This window comes from Lontra canadensis, unplaced genomic scaffold (assembly GCF_010015895.1).
Source record: "Lontra canadensis isolate GAN:19392208 unplaced genomic scaffold, GSC_riverotter_1.0 scaffold139, whole genome shotgun sequence".
Classification (NCBI taxonomy): Eukaryota; Metazoa; Chordata; class Mammalia; order Carnivora; family Mustelidae; genus Lontra; species Lontra canadensis.
In genome coordinates this window covers 2,420,618-2,447,388 of record NW_022631133.1, presented here as the reverse complement: position 1 = coordinate 2,447,388, position 26,771 = coordinate 2,420,618, and the positions used below count along the sequence as shown (strand labels likewise).

The following is a 26,771-nucleotide window of genomic DNA, read 5'->3' as shown; positions in this document are numbered from 1 at the left end:
TTCCAGTAAAGGACTGTTTATGGTAAGAAGCATCAGCAGCAGAAATTTTACTTCTATTTGTCACTTTCTTTGAAAGTCTTTCTCAAGCCCTCTGACACTGCAAGCAGCAGAGAGGTAAAGTGAATACACGTGAATGAACCACCCATGTGTGCTCCTCCCAGCTCTACAGCAATGAGATGAGGCAACACGTGAAATGAATTAAAATGCTTGTCACCTACTGGATTCCAGGCAGAGGGCTGTCTTTAAGACCCAGCGGCCCAGTATTTGTCTGGAGAGGAAATGTTGCTTTTTGACAGATGAGAGAAATCCCCTTAGCGCTGGCTGTGGGAAGAGAGAAGTGAAGTCAGTCACCTGGTGGTGAAGGCCAGTAAAACAGCAAAGCAGGAGGAGAATTTTCCTCTCTCTTTCTGGCTTTCTCTCTCTCTCCCCCTCTTTTCTCTCCTCTGTAGGATCCCCCGTCCTATTCTCTCAACTCTTTTTAGCATAACCTTCAAAGGAGATCGTTCCCTTCAGACTTTATTATCTTCTTTTCTCCATTGAGAGAATACCTCTTAGCTGCAAGACGTTTTTAAGTCCATGCACGACTTCGGGGATTTGGTTATCTTGCCAGGGAAATTGATCACTGCTTGGGACTCACAGTGTGCTAAATTAGCTACCAGAGTAAGCCTGGCGGAGGAAGGCTTTTATCATATACTCTTCTCTTCAGTTTGAACACATTTGCTTGAAATTTGCCGCATGATGCTGTCCAGGGAAGCAGCTTTTTTTCTTGGGATGCAGCAATTCGCTGGTTTCTAAGCTTATTGCAGAAGAAGAAATAATCTTAAATAGAGGGGATCTTCCCCCCCCCACCCCCCACCGCCTGCTTGATTCGACTGGGGCTGTGTTGCACCGCGGTAAAGATCACCTGTCACTAAATCTTTCAGGAAGTAAAACAAACTGAATTATAATTATTATTTATTTATTTTTATTATTTTTAACCGGTGGAGGCGGCGCGATCACGGAGAATGAGACTGAGAGAAGCTGCCAGGGCTTGGAGGAGGATAAAGCTGAGTTTAGGCTGGAAACTAAAAGACTAGATTGTTTTTTGGTTCAACTTGCCCGGTTTCTCTCCACTTCCTTTAGTTTCGCTCCATGGACAGATCAACAAACCTGGACATCGAGGAGCTAAAGGTACGTGACCCTCCCGGCGGGCGTCGGTCCGGCTTTCTCGCGCTCGTCCGCTCTCTTGCTCTCCTCCCTTTCTTCCGCTGCCTCTTCCTTGCACCGCTAGAATAGTTGGTGGCCCCTTGGGACGGCGAGTGGGCATTTGGGGTGCAGCGCACCCGGGCTCAGGCGCCCCTCCGAGGGCCGAGGACATGGAGGGCGGCTCTCTGGGGTTCGGCTCGCACTCTGGGGCTGGGCTCCCTGCCTGCCTCCCGCTCGCGGCAACAGTCGCCCGGTCCTCCTCCGGGGGAGTTGCAGCAGCGCTCCGGGCTCAAGACCGGGCGCCCAGGGCTCGGCAGCCTCGCCGGGGAAGCGGCGGCAGTGGTCTGTGCCCGCTGTCACCTGGCTGCCCGGCAAAGTTGCCCGAGCTGCGCCGCCACTTTGCCTCCTCGTCCCCCGCCCGCCCGCCGCGGGGAACAGCTTGTTTCCGCTCGGAGATGCCGGCTACTGAGGCGTCGGTGGCCACGGCTTGTTTTCATTCCAGTACTTACTGAGACCCTTTCTGCCACGACCCCTGAGGCGGTCTCAGCTACAGTTGCACTGCCCCGGGCGCGAACTCGTGGCGGGGACCGGAGAGGTTCTCCGGCTGCCCCAGCTACGCCAGCGCAAAGACCGCGCCTGCCCCAGGCATCTGGCGGCCAAGCGGGTCTGGGGAGCGGGGAGGGGGGCGGGTGGCACCTGCGGAGGCTCCAGGTGGCCCTCCCCCGCTGTGGAGCCGAGCACTGCCCGGGCCGGAGCCGCGCCCCCACGGACCCGCAGTGTAGGCGAGGACCCTCTCCGCACCTGCTCCTCCCTCCGGGATCCCCCTCTGGGCCGCGCGGAGATGACTGGCAGGGGGCATCCTGGCTGAGTTTGCCCCTCTGCCTGTGGGCACTGCTGCCTGCAGTGCCGTTTTTAAAAAAGACCAAATAAAGACAAAAAAAACACAAAAAACAACAAACCCTTAAAATATCAACAAACTACAAAATAATTTGAACGTCCCGCTCACTGTAAATGAGAAAGCGGGAAAGGGGGCGAAGCTTGGAGAATTTTTTCTTTTTATTCTCCACGCTTTTTTACCCCCACGCATGTTCTACACTCTACTGTTTTGGTTCAGAGGTTGGTTTATTTTATTTTATTTACTAGAGATTCATTTTCGAAGGACTCCGTTTAGGTGAGGACTTTTAGACACTCCTACCCGCTGGGGAAACTTGACTAGTAGAGGTTTGCTTGGAAATGTCACGGAAAATGGATTTGCCCTGTAAGAAGAGAGGGCTGGAGAAATCCCCTGTAGAGGGCAAAAGGCTGTCCTCAGCCAGCTGTCTGCCCTGGCCATGGAGCACGTCCAAGCCAGGAGGCCAGAATGTGGCTCCTGAAATGTGGACCCCAGATCTGGTGCTTCCAAATGGCATAGAAGGAAAAGGAAGGAGGGACACAACTGTGGCTGTGCTTTGTGGCATCTGCCCTGCCACAGACTGTAAAGACTGAGTGGGGCGGGATTGTCAGAACTTAGATACCACTTCATTTAAAACTGTGGTTTTGTTGAAAAAAAAGCAAAGCAGGGAGGAGGCATATTTGCTTCTCCAGTTAAAGTTGGGGAACAACAAGTTTCTGGGATAGGACCAAGGTCACAGTCAATAGAGCTTCACCTAGAAGAAAGCTCTATTATTTCTGTACTATACCAAGACAGAATACATTGCCTTTGTGTTTGAAAAGATTCCTTGCAGCTTTTCCCAAGCATCCCAGTCTCCTGAGAGAGGAGGAGGCTTTATTTGAGATGCAAAAGGAAGCAAATGAATGTTTGTAGTGTGTTATCTCATGCAGAGGCACAGTCATCCAGATTTATTTTTTTGTTAGATATTGGGTATGGCACAGAGGAGAGCTTCTTAAGAGAAATGGAGAGAAAATGGTTTGGGGTGATCATTTTCAATGACACCTCATTAGTGTTTTACTGGCTTAGCCCCTACCCCCTCCCCGAATCTTGGCACCACGAAATTGTTTAAATCAGCAAAGGAGTACACCTACTCTGGAAGCTTCTGTCTAGTTTAGTGGAAGATCCCAGTTAACCTCAAAACTACTACTCATGAACTCAGAAATTCTCACAGCCAGAGTGTGATACACTTTGCAGCCGAGCAGCATAGGGTAGAAAATGGAAGAGCTTGGGTGGGAGGAGGTATATTCGCAATGACTGGGGGAAAAAAAGAAGGAATGAAGGAATGTTCAAAGCAAAGATCTGTTGAGGTTGATGAGCAATTATGAGAACTAGCAAAAGAGGAAATGTAGTCAACCCTTATTCGGAAATGTTTGAGACCCTCCAGTTTGGGTGTACATTTGTGTTGTCAGGTTTGACTGCGCGTCTGGAACACGGAGGCTTTGAAACACATTCGGGAATATATACACTTTCTAGGTGGGTGTACTACATGTGAAATAACGTGTCTGGACTCCTTACCAGCAGAATCCATTGGCCTGGGTTTTTTAGAGCATTCCAGTTGAAGTTGTTTTCTGGTAGTTTTTTACTGAAGGAGACCCCTATGGTGGTCAGTGGACAGAGGGGGTGATAAAAGTTGGGGGTTCTTCTTTTTTACATTATTTGCATGTTGACATTCCTTGCTGTGGTCCAAGGTTGCTTATGTTAAAGTACATCCATATAAAACTTTACTTTTTGTGATATCTTAAATACATGAAAAGAAAATGTTGACTGGGATTTGATAAATAAATAATGTGCACAATACTATGAGAATAACATTAAGCTTAGTTTTAGATCATTACTGCCATTATTAGGTGAAACTGCTTCCCTCAACTTTTAGGAAAGGAAGACTTTGCTAATTTTTAAGTCTTTTTTTTTTGGTAGTAAACTATTTTCTACTTATGAGATTTTTAGCAAAGAATATATATTTTTTGCTATGCTGTGTGGACGTTAATCTTTTTATATGCTGTTCAGTAGTGTTCTCTTGCAAGTTTTCAAACCAAAGATAAACTCCAGTAATTAGGTGTTATGCCATTGCTATCATTATCATAAAACTAAACATAATATGCACATTAAAAGATTTACTGGTAGAAAACTAAAATATAGTTCTATGTATAAAACTTGCTAATGAAGGTAGGATGTTTCATCTTCTATTCTGCACACAAGCTCCTGATGGAACTGATCAGTGTTGAAAAGCTACAGAGTTCTCATCCAAAGACTTTTGGTCTGTTCTTTTCCCTTTGATCTCTAGCTGTTCCTGCAATAAATGTATAAACTTTACTCTGGATTTTGCCCTGGTGTTTGTTTTAAAGAAGAAGCAACATCAGACAACCCAATACAGGTTACTGCTTTGGAAATGTGGGTGTTAATGAATATTGATATTTGAGAAATCAAATATCTCTGGATATTTGATATCCTGGAATATCTCTGAGTTAGGAATTTTCGTAATTAGGTATTTAAGATAGTAGCTTTCACTTTTATGTTAGCTCTATAGTTGCCCTCTTTTAAACAACATATCGTATGCACTAGTAGTTTTTGGAGCTGACACTTATAAATTTGCTTTTTTAGTATTTATAAGAAACATTAGATGGAATAAATGACTATGTTTAAGTAATACATAAGACACTGGTGATTTTTTACTTAGCTTTTGAAATAGGAGTTTCAAGAAATTATGTTTTCAGATGCTAAGCATATATTTGTAGATAACTGTAATTTGCTTTGAGATCAAAAACATAAAACACATAAGGAATACAGTATAATTTTTGCAGTCGTATTTGATCCCAGCTTTAATTTATTTATTTGTCAGGATTGTTCCTTTAATGGGATGACTGGCTAGACGTTAAAATGGAATTTCTCCATTGCTTGCAGAATACAAACAGTATGCTTCCGGAATATTTTCTTAATTATCATTTTATAATGTGCAAAAATTATAAACTGTATAGTTCATCTTGAGATGCAGAAAACAAGTTTTCAATAAATATAATTGTACTAGTTTGAGTTAATTAAATGTGGTCCAGTCACTGTTACTTAATTTTATCTCTTTAATATAAATAACATTTCATTTACCAAGAACTTGAAACTTGCCCTAGATAGGCCAGGAAAATGCTTCCCTGAGTAATACAATTAGGTCATTAAGAAAGTATTGCATGGGTGAGAAGTGATAATCTAGCAAAAAAGAGAAATGCAGAGGTGTTTAAACAAGTGGTTGTTATGAAAACGCTGTCTTCAACCAAGTCTCATAGTATATTAGTCTACAGTTTCAATCAAATAAGAGTGTTGATACTTAGAAGAATTGTAAAAATGTTTTTTTGCTTCATCAGTAAGACACTCAGCTCAGGAAAGTCAGGGTTGCTGCAGAGTAGGAGGCTTTGTGATGAGTATAAGTAGGTGTTTTTTTCCTTTTTTTTTTTTTTTAAAATGTTAGTCATTCCATAGTGAAAAATAGTACTCTCTAACAAATGTCATATTTTTAGCAACTTGCTTTATATATTCATTTCTTGGCTTAGAATTAGGAAACCTTTGTGAATACTGAATTATTTGACCTCTTTCACATCTAAAGCTATTACGATTTCCCCCATCCAGGGCTAGTTCCATTTCTCGTTTGAGGATAGAAACCAGTCATGAAGATTCCGAAACATTTCATCTTGATTTCCTTGTGTTCAGAATGGGGACTTATTTCTTGAAGTTGAAATAAACTTCAGGTAACCGTAGTGAAACGTTCTTTTTTTATTCAGTCAGGAGGGATGAGGGAACATTTTTGACGTGAGTAGAAAGAGAATTAAGAAAAGTCAACAATTTTGTTTAAAATTTGAGGGGAGTGGTGTACATGACTATTTCTGAGTTCTCCGGGGGCCTGCTGTCATCGCCCAGCATACATTCCAATTCTTGTACTGGCTGTTACAGCTTTGCTGATCTTCAGACTTTACCAATTGAGAATACATCAAATTTTGAAGGTCCAGGAAAAAAGAATGCTTTAGGATTTATGGACTCAAAATCATAGCTACACAAGATAGCTTAATGCTGTAAGACAGTAAATCAGCATGTGTCTTTTGGGGGCATTCCTTTTATATAGTACTTAGTGAGGTGTTTCTTATCCTGTATTGGAATTTCAGCTAACATACAATTTGGCAGAGATTACGACTCTTAGTAAGAAAAATAACCGTGTATTTTTGTTCAAATGTCTGTGAAATGTTTGAGGATATGCATTTAAATAGGTAAATGAATAAATGTTAATGTGTCAAAATAAAAGTTTATAAGTCATCGAGAATTTTGCTTTGAGAATTTGTGCTAAAATTCTCAGCTTCTAAATCTCTATATGACTAAAAGTGAGCTCATTTTATATAAATGTAGATTTTAATATACTAACATCTACCTTTTTATTTTACTCTAAGTCTCTTCTTTTTCTTCACAAATTTCCAGAAACATATGGTGATCTTACATCCCTAATGAAACTTGCTAGAGACTTCTAGGCCAACCCCAGAATGAGCGAATTAAAGGATTACCATCCCTCTGAGAGAATCGCAGACTCACATCCTGACAATTAAAAATTATGCCAAATGCCTTGAGAGTTTTCTTGCCACTCCTAAACAATATTTTTATAGATTCACTCTGAAAAATACTGTAAGCCCTCATCAGATTTTGGAACATTTATACTGCTCGGTTGGTATTAAATAGGTTATCCAGAGTGTTCTACACCAACTTGACATCGGAGACCTTTAAAAATAAAGGATTTTATTATCTGGCCAGAAAGGCTTTAATTGCCATATCAGTGTCCATCTGTGAAATAAGTGCTAAAGCTTCAGCCTCAGATATTAATTAAAGCAATCACCCTGCACCAAAATGGAGTTTACCAATGGAAGTCAGAGGCACCGCAAAGTACTTAAAACTCTTACTCCACATCTACTAGCTCAGAGCTGTTAAAGTTGTTGATTTGTGTCATGGAAAGGGCACTCATCTGGTTGAAGTAGGACTTAGAAGTCATTATTCAAACCCTGGCTTGGCCATCAACCGGAGTTTGTGTCACAATCCTTCTTCCCCTCAAACTTCTCAGGTGAAGGTTGTGTTGTAAGATGGAAACTGAATCTTAGTACCTTAGTACCTTAGTACATTTTTAGCCGCAGCTGAAAGATTTGTTTGAACAACATGTTCATAGTATCTAATACCAATAAAAGGGGGTCAGCTTGGGGCGCCTGGGTGGCTCAATGGGTTAAGCCTCTGCCTTCAGCTCAGGTCATGATCTCATGGTCCTGGGATCGAGTCCCACATCGGGCTCTCTGCTCAGTGGGGAGCCTGCTTCCCCTCTCTCTCTGACTGCCTCTCTGCCTACTTGTGATCTTTCTCTCTCTCTTTCTCTGTGTGTGTGTGTGTGTGTGTGTGTGTGTGTGTGTGTGTCAAATAAATAAATAAATAAATAAAAAGGGGGTCAGCTCTGGTTCAAGAGAGTTTGGGGGCTTTCTGCAAGTCTTGACCCCTGCCGTTGACCCTGGGATGCTGAACCCAGAATTGTGAGAGTGGAGAACACAGGGTTAAAAACCTCAGGACCTGTGAGGATCTCTGTCTTGCCAGTCTCAGAGTCTCTATCTCTGAGTATTTGTTTCAGAATGCCATTTTTGTGCCCTTTTGGAAGAAAATTCATTTTCAAATTGGTAAATAAAGTGAATATAGCTCTTTTTTATTTCCCAAATACTTCCTTGTTTGAATGTCATTGTAACTTTGTCTGCTGACTATCGAGTCCTTACTTTATACATGCCAAAATGGAGACAGAAAAATCAAGTGAAATGTCGAGGAGCGCATGATTAATAAATAATGGAAGAACTTAAATCTGTACCCTGCACTTCTAAATCCCATGCTCTTTTATATAGGCCACAATTCCAGGAAGTTTATAGAACTTCTGACCATAGAAATGTTCTCATTGAATTTCTTTCATATTCTTGTTTCGAATAAAAGTGGTAGTATTGTACCTAAAGTCCTAGCATTTACGCCTGTTACAGAACAATTGTTCACAGGCCATATTTATTTTTATTCCTGTGCTTATTCCTAATCAGTTATTTTGGGCCAGATTACTGATGGCTGGTGTTTGTGAATAAAACCTGTTAGAAAGTGATAGATAAATCACAGACTGAGACCACTGGATAGGGGTTTCATAACCTTGTATCAATCTTTTAAAATAAACTCTCTATATCTTATCCAAGTCAGCTAATCTTCTTCATTATTCTGACTCTCAGGTCACTGCAAATAATGTTCATTTCGTGAGGACTGTACATTGGATTTAACCTCTAGTGTTGCTATGGCATTCCAGCTTGATGTACATTTAGTATTAACCCTAAAATTTAAAAATCAATCTGTGTGATTATATTGACCCTAAAATTATTAAGTCCTTAAATTTCATGGTATCCCAGAAATCTGGAAATAAATATCAGGTGATTTAATCCATAATAAAACTAAAGTTCTTAATGGCAGTCTTTGCAACTTAACAGAAATTAAGTGTCATTGCAATGTAAAATAGGCTTTAAATCTTGATATGCTTTTTTCATATCATTTTTCCAAATCATATTTATACTAGGAATCACAAATGAAGATATACAGATAACTCAGTATAGTTTTGGAAGGCCATTTCTTTTATATTCATAGGAAGGTCAATATTAAATAATATGTTTTTTTGAGGAATGTTTCACCAAACCTTGGCAAATCAACATTTAAGGGTCTGACCAGAGGGGATGATTTATCTGATAACACATACTTTCTGCCAAAGGACCATCATTTTCTTAGATCTCTTCTCTTTCATCATCAGAACTAGATTTTGTCATTTTTCTGGAGACCATTTTCTTCAAAGACACGTAGTTTCTTTCATTCACCAGAGTGAGTGTTTAAGAGACATGGAGAAAAGGACCCAACCAGCCTGATTTGAGTTTGGCTTCTGCATGGGGGATCAGGCTATCTTACATGGCTGGCACCTTATACTTTCATACCTGCTTTGTCAGTGTCTTAGCTGAATTATTAATGTCTATAAGCAGCAAACATTCTGGGTTATTCCTAAATGGTTAAAAATGCAAACCTTAAATCTCTGAGAGCCACGAGCTTACTTGGCTCAGTTAGTAACCCACACATTATCACTATCTAACTTCTTCTCATATTGGTTTTTAAACTTCCATCTTTCTCTAGAATGGCTGGAAAAATAAACATTATCTACCTGAGATAAAAGAGCCTTTGATTCTTTTTTTGGGTAGAAATAACCAATTCAGCTGCCATGAGCAAGAGCATTTTTGTGAAACATGATATAATAAATCAATGTCATGAATGGGAAAATACTGTTATCATTGTGATTCCACAAGTCTGTATCTACTCAGAGTATTGGAGGGATTTTAAAATCCAGACAAGAAGGAGAAGCTAACTAACTCAAGGAGAGAAATTGCTTACCTAAAGTCTTACTGAATTATATTCTAGGTTTCCACTTCCCTTTTAACAGAGACTCAAGAGAGGGAAATTCTATCTAGTCTGCATACCAGAATTAGCTATACAACTAAGCACCTGCTTGGTATTTAATCTTAGGCATCCTTTTCATGATAAAACTGATTGTATGTCCCCTTTTGCCTTAGTTGCTGAAAAGCTTGGAGGCAGATTTGCAGCCCATCTCTAACAAGTATACTTGAGTGTTAACCTAATTCCTGGCTCCGTAATACTCTTTTTTCCTTCACTGTTCTTCAATACTTTCATAAGGAATTAGTGGTTATAAATACATATATACTCAAAGGTTATTAAGACCTTTTGCGGAGACTCAAGTATTTTCATAATGTTTCAGTGGTGAAGCTGCAATATTTAGCTTCTCTTCTGAACAGCTTATACCTCAGTATGCATTTACTTTAATTTAGAAGGTTGGAATTAGGCTGTGTATGTCCGGTTATGCTGTGTGCAAGACTTCCATTGTACTCAACAGCTGCATAACGTTTGACCCTGCTTGCCGCAGAATGAAACCCACCGACTCTGGGAGTGAAAGACCGTGATTTCGCACTGATGTTATCAGAACGTGTACATGTTCTAAGGTAACTGGTGTTAAATTATTACTCTTATTTTTTGTTTTTCAAATTTGGCATTTGGAGAGAATGCACACCTGCATTTCTAAATCTCTGCATCCCTAATACCTAGTACTTTTGTATGGTGTGAAAAGTTAAAATACATGAGCTCGTCTTAACAGCATCTTGTTTAATTTTCTTCAGGCCCACTTTTTAAAATTGATGTTTTGATCAGTCAGTGCCTCAAGGCAGTAGAAGCATTTTAAACTTTTGATAGTTTATTTCATCTCATCAAGTTTCTTAAAGTTCATGCTGGAGTCATGGTCCAAACAGTAAGCAGTTCATGATGGTGTTATGTATGAATAATAAAGGCCCTTGTTATTAACCATTTCTGGGAGTATTTAATAATTGTGGGTGTGAAATTAATAATTATGTACTTAATAATTAAGTATTTAATAACTGTGGTGTGAAATATATAGCAAGATTAGCTTCAACATATTTTTGGCGTCTGGTAAGTGCAGTTGAAAACCTTTCATTTGCTTCTGAGCCCAGTTACTATACAAACTTTTCATTTTGTAAATATGAGTATGTTATTGTGTATATATTAATTTTACTTATTTTTGAACCATGAATAGCTTCTAATACAAAGTAAATAAAAACATAACTGACTTTAAAGTGCTTAACATTTGCAATTAGGAATGTTTTTGTATGTTTTAGTTTGTTTCATATTTTAGTCATGCTGGAAAACACTGAAGTATAGTTCTACAACTTTAAGCATGGAACTTAAAATAAGTTGGATAGTGCATCTCATTAAATTACACAAACTGAGGTAGAGAAGACAAAAAAATTACCCTCTGAGATTATTTGCAGATGATTTTAACAAATGCAAGTCTATGAAATCAAATATAGCATTAGCTACTTAATCATTTGACAGCGTATAACGTTGCATGTAATATTAAATTTTTAGTATGCTTGAATGATATTTTTGCATTTACTTGAATTCATTCTTTCTTTTTTAATGAAGTTTTATATTGTTAACTTTCCCAAATTTTATTTGCTCTTTCTCCTTGTTATCCTTATTCATTTGTACTCCAGTATTATATGGCAGAAAACAAGAAAAAATAAGATTTCTGTCCATGGTAATGCACATACACCTTGCACCTCTCACTTAAGCTACATCCCCAATTTTTGACAGTCTATCTGAAATCTTTACCTAGATGGTTCATAGTCGCTTAAACCTAAGAGAACTTATTCTCTGTTTAGTGTGTCACCATTCACTGAGGCATGCAAGCTGGAGGGCTCAGGAGCTTTTCCTACTGATCCTACTGACCCATCCCCCTTACTAATTGGTTATCAAGTCCAACGTATCACACAGTCCCAATCCTTCCCTCCATACCTTTTGTTAAAGCCCTAGCTCAAGGTCTCCTCTCTGTCCTGAAGTTTTGTCAAAGAATCTCTGTCTTTTCCCACATGGACATGTATATTTCTGGCAGTGGTTCTGGCTCTACTGCAGTGAATCCTAATGTGATCTTGCAGTTGTGGCCCCAGGACCTGGGGGTGGAGTTGGAATCACTGTGAAGAGATTTATTTATTCTCTTTCCTATTATTAGTAAGTCATCTCAGAGTTGGTTGGAAATTACTGGAAACTGGGGCACAAAGCCTGGGCCTGATGCTGGGTGGAGAGGGATTTAGAGATTTCTAGAACTGTCCAAGGTTACCGTCAAAAATAAAGAAAAGATGGCCTGATGCTATTCATAGATTAACTCTGACTAAAATGTTCAAGTTGTGGGGCAAGGAGACCACAGATTATTTGGAGATAATAATCATACGTACCTGAAATCGTTGCATACACTGCCCCAGAACCATGAAGGATGTTTCACAATTTCCTTAGCTGATTTTTCTGTTTTTGACAGTTGGATCAGATTTTTTTTATAGTAAGATATACTACCTGCCTCTGGGGATTTGACAGTTCTGTCTCCATGGGGTGGCCCAAGGAGTAAGCCATCTAACTAGGTAGAGCACGGACCCAAAGGAATCTCGGTAGAGGCAGGCCAGTGTGTATTCTGAAATGCACATGGTAGCTAATGAATTTGGTTTGTTAGTGACCTGTAAATCTCAAGCTGTTGGTTAGAAGGGCTTATAATTATTTTATCCTTGTTATGCTTAGTCTCTCAGTAAAATTACTTAATCATGATAGATGTGTTTTAGCTGTGTATGGATCTTATAATATGGGCTAATAGGAGTAAAGTAATTAAAAAAAAGAATAAATGTAGAAATGCATAGATCAAAGTAGGAATGGGGTACTAAAATCTAACTTAAGATGACTAATAACAATGGCCAATGAAGGACCTCCTAAGAAAATGTGATTTACAAGAATGGGGGATTCTAGGAAGTGATATATGTTCATGCTTCTTCAAAGGGAGATTCTTCCTTTTTGAGGAACTAGCAAGCTTTGTGTCACCATCTAACTGGTCTACCTCTGTCCAGCATATTTGACAAGCAATCCACATTCTATACTTTCAGAATTTCCCTTTTAGAATAAAGTAATATTTGGTCTCTCATCTGCTTAAAAGTCTTTGTTGGTTCCCTCTTACTTACTTTATAATCTGTCCTCCTCAATATGATAAAACATGATATAGAGCTTGCTCGTTTTTAGGCCATGTGTGACCATTCTCTTACTTAACTTTCAACACACACACACACACACACACACAAACACACACACACACACAGGTTCTACCATGATTTTACTAAGTAACTCACTTCTCCTTGATCATGCCAGTTTCTTTTGCAGTCCTTTGTAATATTTCATATGCAGTTGTCTAGAGTATGTCTGTACTCCTTTGATGAAAGAACTCCCTCTTGTTGACCTTGTCCCAAGAAGAGATGGTTGTTTCTTCCTTTGTGTTCCTACACACTTTGTACATTTAACTCCACTGCACATTCTTTGCTAGCTGTATATGGTAGAGAAAATGGTCTGTATCATACCAATCTTTTGAGACTTGGCAAAAATTATGTTGAGTGCTATTTTATTTTATTTATTTTTTTTAAATTATTTTTTTTAAAGATTTTATTTATTTATTTGACAGATCACAAGTAGGCAGAGAGGCAGGCAGAGAGAGAGAGGAGGAAGCAGGCTCCCCGCCGAGCAGAGAGCCCGATGCATGGCTCGATCCCAAGTCCCCTGGATCATGACCTGAGCCGAAGGCAGAGGCTTTAACCCACTGAGCCACCCAGGCGTCCCCGTTAAGTGCTATTTTAAAGCCAATTTTTATGTTCTGAGTTTCCTTGAAAAGAAGGTTTTTTTTTTTTCATTTTTTAGAGATCAAGTCTTATAATCTTTCTGTTTTGTTTGTTTAAGCTGTAAATCATGAAAGAGATATGTTAAAATTTTCTTTTATGGTGGTGTTCTAACAGATCTCTCAAATTTTCCATTATATTTTCGAGACTATGTTTCAGATGCATTTAAGTTTAAATTGTTATTTTTTCCTGGTGAGTTGAGACCTTTATTATTACATAATAAGCTCTTTATCTCTGATATTTATTTCTGCCTTAAATTTATTTCTTTCTGATTTTAATGTAGCTATACCAGCTTTAACTAGTACCTACACTGTACTGTTACCCCACTTTATTATGGTTAGTGTTTCTGAAACCTTTTGTTTTCAAGCCCTTTTATACTTAAGTTTTATATTTATCTCTTGCACATATCTAGATTTTGGAAATCCATTTGGATAATGTTTTGTCTCTTATTTACCACAGTTAACTTACTATATTTAATTTAATAAGTTCATTTCAGAAATCATTTTCCTTTTATCTGAAATACTCTTGGTGGTGGCAGATTTCATTTTCTTGGTAGCCTGAAAAGATCTTTTTTACCCTCATATTTAAAATATTTTTTATGGGTTACAACTCTAGATAAATATGGATTTCTTCCTAGTATATTGTAGATATTATTTCACTGTCTTCTTGTTTCCGCTGCTACCAATGAGATCAAATCTTAGTCCACATATCATTTCATAGATGTAGTATTTCTTTTTAGTGACTTTGAAGATCTTCTTTTTATCTGTTGTGCTCTTTAATTCTATGTCTGTCTGTGATTTGCTTCTTATGTATCCAGTGGTATTTTATAAGTTTCCTGATACCTTGTGGAAGGAGGAAAGTTGACTCGGTTAATAATGGAGTTTATCCAAGAAATACCATATTATCTTTTTTAAGATAATTTCTCTTAGTAACTGCACCCATGGTGATCATGCTGGACGTTTTTAGATCTTATATTTATCTATGTATGTATTCTGCACTGACTCAATGCCATGTCGATTAACATACAAGTATAAACACTAGGGATTGTAGATTTTTTCTATTTTCCATCTTAATGTTAATCTACTATATCTCTGATACATTTTCAATATTTATTACATCCTTATTGATATATATTTGGCAATATTTGGTGGCCAACCAGAATTTTATATTGGGGAAATAATGTTCTCTTTTTTAGTCCATTTTTTTCCTTTTCTTTCCTTTTCTTTTTCCTTCCTTCCTTTCCCCCTCCCTCTCTTTCTTTTCCTTCCTTCCTTCCTTCCTTGTCTCCTTTTTTTTTGACTACCTGGTCCAACAATAAATAAAAACACGAGTTAGGTGATGAAGTACTACTCAGTTTCTGTGACTAATGATCAACCACATATTTCTAGGTTTTTTTTTTTTATTGGGGTATTATTGGCATATTATTAGGTATACAACATAATGATTTGATATTTGTTCACTATAATAAATCTAGTTAACATCTGTCACCGTACATAGTTACAGAAAGTTTTTGTGTGTATGATGAGACATTTTTAAAATTTACTCTCTTAGTAACTTTCCAGTATGCCTTATAGTATTATTAATTATAGTTGCCATGCTGTACATCTCTAGGATTCATTTATTTTATAAATGGAAGTTTGTACTTTTGACTCCCTTAATCCATTTCTCCTACCTCTGGCAACCCCCCCACCTCTTGCAACCACCAGTGTCTTCTCTGTATCTCTGAGATTGTGGCATTTTGTTTGTTTTGAGGAGGGGGGCTCTTTATAGGTTTATCACTACCCTGTGGTGGTAACACAAGATGTCATCTATGGGGCAGGTAAAGTCTTCCCATTGGATATTTGTGGCAATTTTATCATGATATATACCAAAACCTTGCAGAAGCTATATTTTTGTGGCTAAGATCTTACTGAAGACTTCCCAGCATGCAGCTGATTTTGAGTTTTCTTTTTTTCTGTAATGCTTAGCCTAGGGAGAATTTTTTTTTTTTTTCCTAGTTTCTATGTCTTTGGTGTCTGGTTCCAAGTTATAGTGGTGGTAATCCTAGTTCAGATCAGTTTCAGATTAGCAACACACTAAAAGATTTTTAGGCATTGTAAAGTATGTTCTGAGTTTTGGTGAAATAGAAAACTATCTATTGGTATGATTTAAGATTCTCTAATCTCCCTACATCCTGGGGAAAAATATGTTTCCCACATTGTCTAAAATTTTTATCATTTAAATCACGCCTTTGGATTCAGAGACTGATTCTCAGACTATACTCTCATGAAATCCTACTTATCCGAAGCTAAAACTGAATGTTGGTAATTAACAATTTTATATTTTTTCCTTAGTTGTTTTAAATTTTTGTTGAATAACACTGCCGCTCTGTGATAGAATTTAATACCAGATTTCTTTTTCTTTCTTTTTTTTTTAAGATTTTATTTATGTATTTGACAGAGAGAGCGTGTGCATACAAGCAAGGGGAGCAGCAGTCAGAGGGAGAGGAAGAAGCAGGCTCCCTGCTGAGATCGACAAGGGGCTAGATCCCAGGACCCCAGGATCATGACCTAAGCCATAGACAGATGCTTAACAGACTGAGCCACCCAGGAGCCCCCGCAGATTTCTTTTTCTGTTAGTAATACACACATATACATACACATAGTTTTTTTTTTTTTTTTTTTTTTTAGATTTTATTTATTTATTTGCGAAAGAGACAATGAGAGAGAGCATGAGCGAGGAGAAAGTCAGAGGGAGAAGCAGACTCTCCGTGGAGCTGGGAGCCCGATGCAGGACTCGATCCTGCGATTCCGGGATCATGACCTGAGCGGAAAGCAGTCGTCCAACCAACTGAGCCACCCAGGCGCCCCATACATACACATAGTTTTTATATATGCTTGATAAATCAGAGTTTTGGAGTCTGTAAAGAGCAACATGACTTTAGGACTTTGACTAACGAAGCAACTTTGGATATGTCTCTATATATCACATATATTATCTATTTTATATATACACACACACACACACATATGTGTGTTTATAAATATATAATATTTGTGGTGTGTATATATATATAATTATATATATAAACAAAGAAAAGGTGTACTTGCAGAAATATATTCCTCAAACATAAAATGAAGTTGCTAAAATAAATACTAGCAAAAAAAGCCTTCTAATTCTCTGATAGACAACTACTGGTGAAAGCTAATGCCTTACATCACTTGTGAACATTAATCTTTAAGGACAAGCTTCTTTATCAGATCTGTTAGCTAAGTAGGTCCCAAGGGCATTTGTTCATAGGACAGAAGATAGTTCCTGCAGAAAAGGAAGCAGTTCCTCCCAGTTATTCCCTACCATATCATAATGCTTCATTTTCTTGTAGTGGCACTTTCACATTTCAAAATAAGCTGTAAAAAAGATATTTTAAAATTTATTTTTCCTCCCTGTAAAGTATAAGCTCCGTGAAGGCAGTCACCTTGCTTGATTGCTATATTTCCAATAACTAGATTGATGCCTGACATGCAATAAATACCAAGAAATTGTAGTATGGATGAGTGACCTGTGTAGGGCAACCTAGTTTGAGGTCCCACGTAAGGAGAGAACAGGAAAGGACATCCTAACTACAATGTAGAGCAAGGAACGGGGAGGGTAAAAGGGGGTGCTGGAAAGGGGTGAAGTGATCTAATATCACCTATGATTATCCCTGGATCAGACCTATATTGTTATAGGAAAAACTATAATAAGCTATCTGTCCTTCATCTCTTGGGATGGCGGCACTACCATTAAAGATGGGTTTCTGTTTTCACTTCTCAAGTGTACTTGAGCATAACTGTCTGGGGCGTGCTGAGACATCTGACCCAAGCGGGACAATTAGATGCCTTTGTCCTGATATATGGAGGCAATGATCTGATTTCAACCCTGTTGGATCCATTATCCATTTCTTATATCAAATCATATAAAGCCTCCTCAAAGATTATCTTATTAGTATAATTTCCTTGCAAATAATTTTTACAGAGCACCTTTAGAATTCTCTCACAAGTGCTTTGATAATATAACCTACTTGCACAAAATTTTGAAACTATCATGACCTAATTATAATACAAAGGAGAAATAGAAGAAAATAAGAGGAAAACATTTCATGATGAGTTTCTATTTATTTCAGAATGTAAATGCTAGGATAGAGTGACTGCACAAGCCACAGCTGAAATTGACAGGGATATGTTGGGCATGTCATTCAAACTCCATAAGTGGTTTTCCTGGTGGTGACATGATATTTTCTGAAGTGGTGAGCATCTCTTAGTAAATTCTGAACAAAATAGAAGACAGCATTCCTTCCCATTTGCATGGATATTTTATTCCTAGACAACTTACTAATTGTGCAAAATTTTATTAACTTTTGAAAAAAAATCATACATAAACAATGAATCGTGGAACACTATATCAAAAACTAATAACATACTGTATGGTGACTAACATAACATAATAAAAAAAGAAAAAGTATAAAGTGAACTTGGTTCCAGGCCGAGTGGTACACAACCGTCCCACACATTGCTGAGCTTTTAGGATCCCTCAGATTATTACAACCAAAAAATGTCTTTACAAATTTCAAATATTCATTCTAGGGGGCAGTGTTGCCCTGTTGGAATTTTTGGATTCACTGATGGTAAAGTAGGCCTATTTTTTTTTACAAACAGTTTTTTTGTTTGTTTTTTAAAGATTTTATTTATTTATTTGATAGAGAGAGATCACAAGTAGGCAGAGAGGCAGGCAGAGAGAGTGAGAGGGAAGCAGGCTCCCTGCTGAGCAGAGGACCAGAGGACCCTGGGATCATGACCCAAGCTGAAGGCAGTGTCTTAACCCACTGAGCCACCCAGGTGCCCCAAAGTAGACCTATTTTTAGTGTTGCTACAGTTTTAAAAGATTGGAAAGTAGGCTTTTGGTCTACCAAATGCTGTGCACCACTGTGGTCTCCTGCAGTGGAAAAGGATGAAGCTGAGCAGACGGGAGAGAACGAGTTCCATTCTTCCCAGAATCCTACGATAGTCCCCTGAAAGTAAATTTTGTTTTTTTTTTCCTCTTCAATCTTCCTCTCCTCAGACATATGTTGACTTAGTTTGATTTCTCTCAGACAGTAATCTATTTTAATACTGTCCTTCTCTTTTCAAATCCAGAGGAACTTCGGGATTTTTCATATGAGTTCTCCTTGGGACAAATAAAATGATTTCGAGGTACTATAATTTATGCAAAGCTTATACTCCTAGGGGCGCCTGGGTGGCTCATTCAGTTAAGCATCTGACTTTTGATTTTGGAGGTCATGATCTCAGAGTCCTGGGATCTAGCCCCACTGGGGTTCGCTCTCAGCACAGAGTCTGCTTAGGATTCTCTCTCTCTCTCTCTCCCTGTGTCTCTTCCCCTGCTCGTGTTCTCTCTATATCTCTCTAAAATAAATTGATAAGATCTTTTAAAAAATAAAAAATAAATAAATAAAATCTCACATTTCTCGGTGAGACTAAACAGCTCGGAAACTGGATGTCTAGAACCGGACTTGTCTCTGATTTTAACTGTTTCTATAGTTCTTTTTACAACTATCATCAAATTATTTGTATGTTTAAAAAAATGTTTTATCCTGGACATCTAGAAAGGTATATAGTACCTTGTAGGTACTTAATGAATATTTGTTAAATTAATTAACCTTTGAATAAAAGTTGTTTTCTAGTGCTGATCTTACTTTCCCCCCTCCCAACTCATTATGAGACACAAGTGAGTATGTGATTAGAAATAATCTCTAAGCTCAGGACAGATTTCACCGTAGTTAAAGCACCTGTTTCATTCAGTATGCACTTAGATGAGGTGGATAATAGTCAGCACTCGGGTAAATATGTCATCTACTCATGCTCCTGAAACACTCACACTGTTGTGTCATAAAATTATTTGGATACACCAAGTGTCACACTGCCAGTTGGGGTAAAATTCCCAGCACTGTCTGGCAGTCATGAAAAGCAAAACATGTCTTTCTCAAATGACCAGCCTATTGAATTTGGTATTCATCTTGACCCATGAGTAATAGGAAATAAATGATGGCATATGAAAGTAGAACCCACAGTTAAGCCTTGTACCTGATCACTGGCGTTCAGGGATTACACTGGCTCAGCAATGTATTTTAACTCCGCACAGACAAGTCAAGATTGTTAATTTGTGTTTTGCCCAAATCACACACTTACACGTCTATGTGAAATACATCAAAACAAATCTGTTTTGGAGAAACACAAGAGATGGTTAAGGAAAGTGGTAGTATAACAGTAACCCATGCATGTAATCTCTGAGAGTTAAATCCATAGAATATTAAACTCTGAAAAGAAATGAATTTAAATAATAACAAATAGTTTAAGATAGCCACCCACTTAGTTAAGTATCTTGTATGTAAGTACTTGATACATAGTTATTGAACAGAGTTTGTGTATAAAAAGTCTTACTTTCCCAATCATGGAAAACTTGGAGTAACGTGAGTTGCCGCCTACTCACTGAAGGAGAAACTGATGTAATCTAACAGTCTCTGAGAAGCCAGTTTTAGCACATGCTCTCTCTCTGCTCGGCTTTGGAACCGCATAGACATGGATTCACTTCCAGCTCCTCTCGTGAGCTGTGTGAACTTGGCCAAGCTCTTTAACTTTACCAAATGCTGATTTCCTCAAATAGTAAAATCAGATTAATCGTTGTACCTATCCCATATGTACATGATGATTTAGTGACGTGGATACAGTCACCAATGCTTGAACCTGAGATATTTATGTACCAGTTGTTATTTCATTATAATTGTTAATATCATGTTCTTGACAGCTGGTGAGAATGAGTGAACCATGATTGGGATGTAAAAGATGAGAGTATAGTCCCCGCTGTAGGGTGGCAGGGTCACCCTGGGGAGAGAAACTGGTGAGCTGGATATGTGGGACAGTAATGACAGATGGTCACATAAAAATCTATCCTCAGATGAGACTTAAGTGTTGGTTTTTGCATGGTTCTATGGTAGAACTAAATGTAAGTGCTTGTGTTTAATAATATCAAAAGCTCTCCAAAGGTTCTTAACTGCCTAAAGGCAGCTTTTAATTTTAAACACTGAGAAAAGTCAATCAGCCTACACCTAAAAATATGCATTGGGATGTGTTTTGCATGCATTAAAACCTAATTTCACATCTCACCAAGTTTAACTACTTTTTTGCTCAACTAGTCTCAGAGTCTGGGTATTTTATTTGTTTATAATAGATCACATAGGTTGTTCAAACTCACACAAGCCTGCATTAAAGAACTATCCTCCTTATTTGTACGCATGCCTTCAGCAATATTGTTTCCTTGAGATATTTTAAAATATAAAGGCTTTCATCAAAAACTTAAGGAAAGTTATACAGTATAAATAAACTCTCAGCCCATTGGGAAAAGTAAAATCTAACAGAAAGGAAAAGTGAAATTTTATTAAAATATATTCCTATTGCATCATAAATGGTCTATATTTTACATAGAATATTATTGGCTGTATGTTTACCAAAGTAAAATTAAAATGACATTTCTATTTGTTCTGATACAGGGACCATTTCAGCATGTAGAGCTCTTGTTTTGTAAACCTCTTTGGTATTGCTTAGTTTTGCTTGAAGACTTTTTACAGGAGAATTTCATCCTTTAATTTGTATAAGTAGACAGGCTAGTTTATTTGTGTATGCAGATATTTAAAAACCGTAAGTGGGAAATGAACACCTGCAGATCCGGGAAAAAAGAGAAAGCATTGCTGGTGATGTTCTTCTGCAGGTTTTTTAGTGTGTGGTTCAGGGCAACGGGGGACAAGGAGTTTGATTATAGCCCCGTGTGCCAGGGTTGGTGTCATTTGTTATCACCGAGAGCCCTGCCTACTGGGGATGGGACTCAACTTGAAGCTACCACTGAAATCCCGAGAGGTTAGTTCAGTGAGTTCAATTCTTAGCCCTACTTTGTGGGGTTAACATTAGCTGTTATAAAAGTCACTTTTTTGATCCATCCACTTTTGGAGAGGAGCATAAGCAGATAAGCAGGACATAATGCCTGAGGCAGTGAAATAAAATATTTTATTATTAAAAAATAAATATACAAACCAAAACAACAACAAAAAAAGAAAGAGGGGCTCTACTGGTCCTCCCAAACAATTGTCTTCAGTGTGATGGTAGGATTCTTACCCCTTGATCTTCCCTCCTGGCCAAAAATCTTTCCACAACTTTCTTATAGCTTTCTTGGCATAAAAGGATATAGTTCAAGCAAAGGTGAATTGTATTCCCTCCCAATCCTAGTATTCTATCTATTGGTCACACTTTCAACTACAGCTGCAACTATTATAACCGTATTTTATTCTTTTATGTCTTTGAGATACTTGTCAATTTCAGGAATCTAAAGTAACAAGAAGTTTTCTCTATTTTCTTTAATAGTGATATTCCTGTACCCCTTTTGGAAGTTTTCGGGAAAGTCTGTCTATTTTTACAGAACTTGTACAGGGTCCTACTTCAGAAAAATTTTGGAATAAAATAGTATATAGAAATTTCCTTTTTCTTAAAATGGGAAATGACTTTGCTTTCAACCTTATCCTCTGGGAATGATGGGGAAATTACTGGCTCTGAGCAGATGCTAGTAGTAATGGATATCAGAGTAGATGCAGCCATACACGAGATGTTCTGGACACTGCTGTGCTACATTAGCTCTCTTTTTTCCTGAGCTACATGAGAACATTTAAATCTTCTTTTTTTTTTTAAGATTTTATTTATTTATTTGACAGAGAGAGCGAGAGAGCATAAGCAGGCAGAGCAGCGGAGGGAGAGGGAGAAGCAGGCTCCCCACCGAGCAGGGAGCCCACGCAGGCCTCAATTCCAGGACCCCAAGATCACGACCAGAGCAAAGGCAGTCGCCCAACCAACTGAGCCACCCAGGCACCCCTACACGAGAACATTTAAAGGTGTGCTGTTCATAGGCTCAGGCCATGGGCCAGCATGCACTTGCAATAGTCAAACATAATGAAGGAAAAATAGCATTCTTGAGAACACATACTGAGATCTTCTATCCTTCCTTCCTTCCTTCCTTCCTTTTTTTAGTAGACTCCATGCCCAGTGTGGAGCCCAATGAGAAGCTTGTACTCATGACCCTGAGATCAAGGCCTGAGCTGAGATCAAGAGTCTGACAATTAACTGACTGGGCCACCCAGGCACCCCTAAATTAAGATTTCTATCTTTGGCTTAAAGTTTGCATGGCCTTATCACTATCTTAGTTTACACATTTTTTTTTAAATGGGTCTAATCCATTTTCTATTGATAAAAAGTGCATATGGTCCTTCTAATGATTACTGATAGTGGTTTATTATTATTACGGAGCTCACCAGATCTCAGGAGAGTTTGGTGGAGTCAGACTGCTTCAGCAAATGGTTTGATTTCAGTTTGTCTTGGTGATGAAACTTTGTAATTTGGACCAAGAAAGCTTACATTTACTGCTCCTGCTGTGCTAAAAAAGACCCATGCAGCTCTGATGAAAGTCTCACATCCAGTTGGCCCAAGACGTCCCAAGTAACCATTAAGTGGCTAAATGCAATGGTAAACATCTGTAGGCATTGCTAGATAGGTGTGGGTGTACAAGTGCTCTAGACAAAAATCTGAAATCTGGACTTCCCCGAAGCAAGCAAACAGTGCCTATAAAAATTATGAGTCAAGGTTTTCACTGCTTGTGTTATTCAGATAACAGAATTTTCCTGAAAGTTTAAGTTTCTTCTTGTGAATACCAAATACAATGAATTTCTGGATAAGTCTCTTCTAGGCAGTCTACATAGAACTACTCTCATGAAATAGAGAGCTTTATGCAAATGCAAAATATTCACATATTAATATCTTGAAGAGCAAGGATTATCTTAATTGTAATTCTGATGTATCTGGTTTAATGCCACAAGATGCTACACTCTACTTCAGTTAACTAAGAGACTTATAAACTAATTTCTTACAGTGTTTTACATATTCAGCAATCTACATTGTCATTATTTAAAGATGAAAAGAGGGAGTTGTTTCAAGATTAAATGTTAAAAGATGCAAACTAACATGCTCATTTAATTAAGGAAGCATGCAGATGAGTGTGTGGGAAGAATATCAACCTTAACATTGTGCTTTATATGTTGTGTCCTCCACTAGTTTTCATCACAGCCTCATTATCTGAAATTTCTCTTTCTTTCTAATTGAAAGAACACCTGCTCTTCATTTCTTATTGAGTTTGCTGTTTTCATTTGCTCTTCGTAACATCTCTAAGGACCAGTTGGCAGATTATATCCTTAAAATTGCTCCTTCAGCAGCCTGGATAGGTAATTATCTTGGAAAGGGGAAGTTAAGTCAAAGTGTTCAAAATTTGTGCCTGTGGTTTTTTTAAATATGACCCCTAAAAGGAATATGCCTCTTTTAGGAAGATACATTGTAACGTGAACTCCCCACTGTTCACAGAACTGGCATGAGATTGTACAGGAGAGGCACATGTCTGGCATGACAAAATATTCTGACAAAACCCAAGAAACAATTAGAAACTGTGTGAAGGTTTTGGATTTCAAAACTAATTTTGATTAGCAAGTATACTGTGTATTATGTAAGCGATTATACTCCCAGACACATCAAAGTTGGGTGAGTCAAAATGAAAACAATCAAATAAACCTCAATGAATGTTAACTTTCAAAACATGAAATAAAAGAGGCAGGGTCGGGATTTGAGATTTTCCTGTGAAGTAAAGTAAATGTTTTAAATAACAAACCTCTTTGTAAAGTGTGTGCTGTTTAGACTATTATTTTGCTTATTCTTCTCTGATAAAAATAAAACAATCACATTTTCATTTATTTAACATTGACAATATTTTATATGTTCAAAGAAGAAAAATAAGCAAAATTAAATAATTAAATTACAGTTCATTCATATAATAATGGGTGATTTTTAATGTCACTTGGTGCCTGAATTTTATTATATATAAAAATAGACTTTCTTTTTAAATGACTGTTTTTTTTTTTTAATGCTAGAGTAAAAGTCATGAAAGGCTAATGTGAATATGCAAAACTTCTTTTAGTCAATGGAATTAAATAAGGATACCTTTTAAAACAAAAGTATGGGAACTTATACAAATGATAAACTATCTGTATTCTTAGAGGTCACAGCTGAACGGTAACAGCAAATGTATAATTCTGTATTGTTACTAACCATTCATAGCTGCAAATGCTTAGATTTATTTTTTCCAGAGAAATTTCTTCCCTAGGGAAAGGTAGACTATATCTTCTCCTTCTATTATAGAATATCCCAGTAATTACAAATTTTGAGTTTACTATTTTCTCAAGATCTATAACATCATTATTTTTTGTAGAATGGAGAGTTGTTGGGGTTCATGTCAAACATCTTGATTTTTTGCTGCAGGAATCCTCTATAAATTATTTATCAAATATACAGAGATTTCTATATAACCATAAAATTAGAAATCTCTGTAGGAAAGGACATTTAGGATTTGTAACATTTTTATGTGTAAACTGATATGGCATAGCACAGTGTTAGAAAAGTACTGGAGAGCATTTTAACTAATATTTAACCTAATTATTATTGATACTAATAAGCCTATATTAGAAAACCATTTTTTTCCACAAATAAAAATCTTTGGGTCTTTACATATTTTGTATATAGAAACATGATTTTTTTCTACAATAAATGTATGCCAACTTTATTTATGATTTTCCAAAGGAAAAATGTGTATTTTACTTTTAAAAATGTTTTTAGGGGTAAAATCACTTTTGTTGCATTTATATGTAAGGTTAAAAACTTTAAGAAGTAATATTAACTTCCCTTAAACTTTATATGAGCTTATCTCCAATTAAAAGGGAATTATCTTAGAGTGTATTTAGCATAAAAATAAGCCTGCCTAATAGCATCTATTTTCCAACTTCTCTTTTACATGTGACCCCTCAAGACTGGAAAAAGAGATATTAAAGGTTTTAGTGCACTTAAATTGCTAAATTTACTGAATTCCATTCATTAGAATTTTACATGTTGGGGCGCCTGGGTGGCTCAGTGGGTTAAAGCCTCTGCCTTCGGCTTAGCTCATGATCCCAGGGTCTTGGGATCAAGAGCCCCACATCGGGCTCTCTGCTCAGTGGGGACCCTGCTTCCCCCTCTCTCTCTGCCTGCCTCTCTGCCTACTTGTGATCTCTGTCAAATTGATAAATAAAATCTTTAAAAAAAGAAAAATGAATTTTAAGTGTTATTATGTGGATCATGAACATGAAGAGGTAAATATCCAAACTAAGTTTTCATATATTTTTTTTTTTATTCCATCAGGCCTGTGGTCAGCTATGATCTGTTGCCCCAAATAGGGAAACCAAATATCATCTATTTTTTAGGTAATGATGTTGAACTTAATGTTAGCTTGTTATACTATTTCCCCCATTCCGGCCTTAGGTGGCTTTTTTGTCCCCTGGAGAAATCTAAAACCATTACTTTTTTTTTTTTTTTTTTTCCAAAACCATCACTTTTTTTTTTTAAATTTATTTTCAGCATAACAGTATTCATTGTTTTTTTACCACACCCAGTGCTCCATGCAGTCCGTGCCCTCTCTAATACCCACCACCTGGTTCCCCCAACCTCCCACCCCCCCACCTCTTCAAACCCTTCAGATTGTTTTTCAGAGTCCATAGTCTCTCATTGTTCACCTCCCCTTCCAATTTCCCCCAAATGCCTTCTCCTAACTCCCCATGTCCTCCATGCTATTTGTTATGCTCCACAAATAAGTGAAACCATATGATAATTGACTCTCTCTGCTTGACTTATTTCATTCAGCATAATCTCTTCCAGTCCCGTCCATGTTGCTACAAAAGTTGGATATTCATCCTTTCTGATGGAGGCATAATACTCCATAGTGTATATGGACCACATCTTCCTTATCCATTTGTCCGTTGAAGGGCATCTTGGTTCTTTCCACAGTTTGGCAACCGTGGCCATTGCTGCTATAAACATTGGGGTACAGATGGCCCTTCTTTTCACTACATCTGTATCCTTGGGGTAAATACCCAGTAGTGCAATTGCAGGGTCATAGGGAAGTTCTATTTTTAATTTCTTGAGGAATCTCCACACTGTTCTCCAAAGAGGCTGCGCCAACTTGCATTCCCACCAACAGTACAAGAGGGTTCCCCTTTCTCCACATCCTCTCCAACACATGTTGTTTCCTGTCTTGCTAATTTTGGCCATTCTAACTGGTGTAAGGTGATATCTCAATGTGGTTTTAATTTGAATCTCCCTGATGGCTAGTGATGATGAACATTTTTTCATGTGTCT

General features: G+C 37.8%; 1 protein-coding gene across 1 annotated transcript in view; it reads left to right on the top strand.

Annotated features, from left to right (window-relative positions):
- Positions 1-896: 896 nt before the first annotated feature.
- SGCZ (sarcoglycan zeta) overlaps positions 897-26,771 on the top strand; it is a 1,078,905-nt gene continuing 1,053,030 nt past the window's right edge. The window contains exon 1 of the mRNA XM_032843404.1: positions 897-1,170. Within this exon, the coding sequence (XP_032699295.1) occupies positions 1,132-1,170 (39 nt within the window). The 5' untranslated portion in view covers positions 897-1,131. The remainder of the gene's footprint in view (positions 1,171-26,771) is intronic.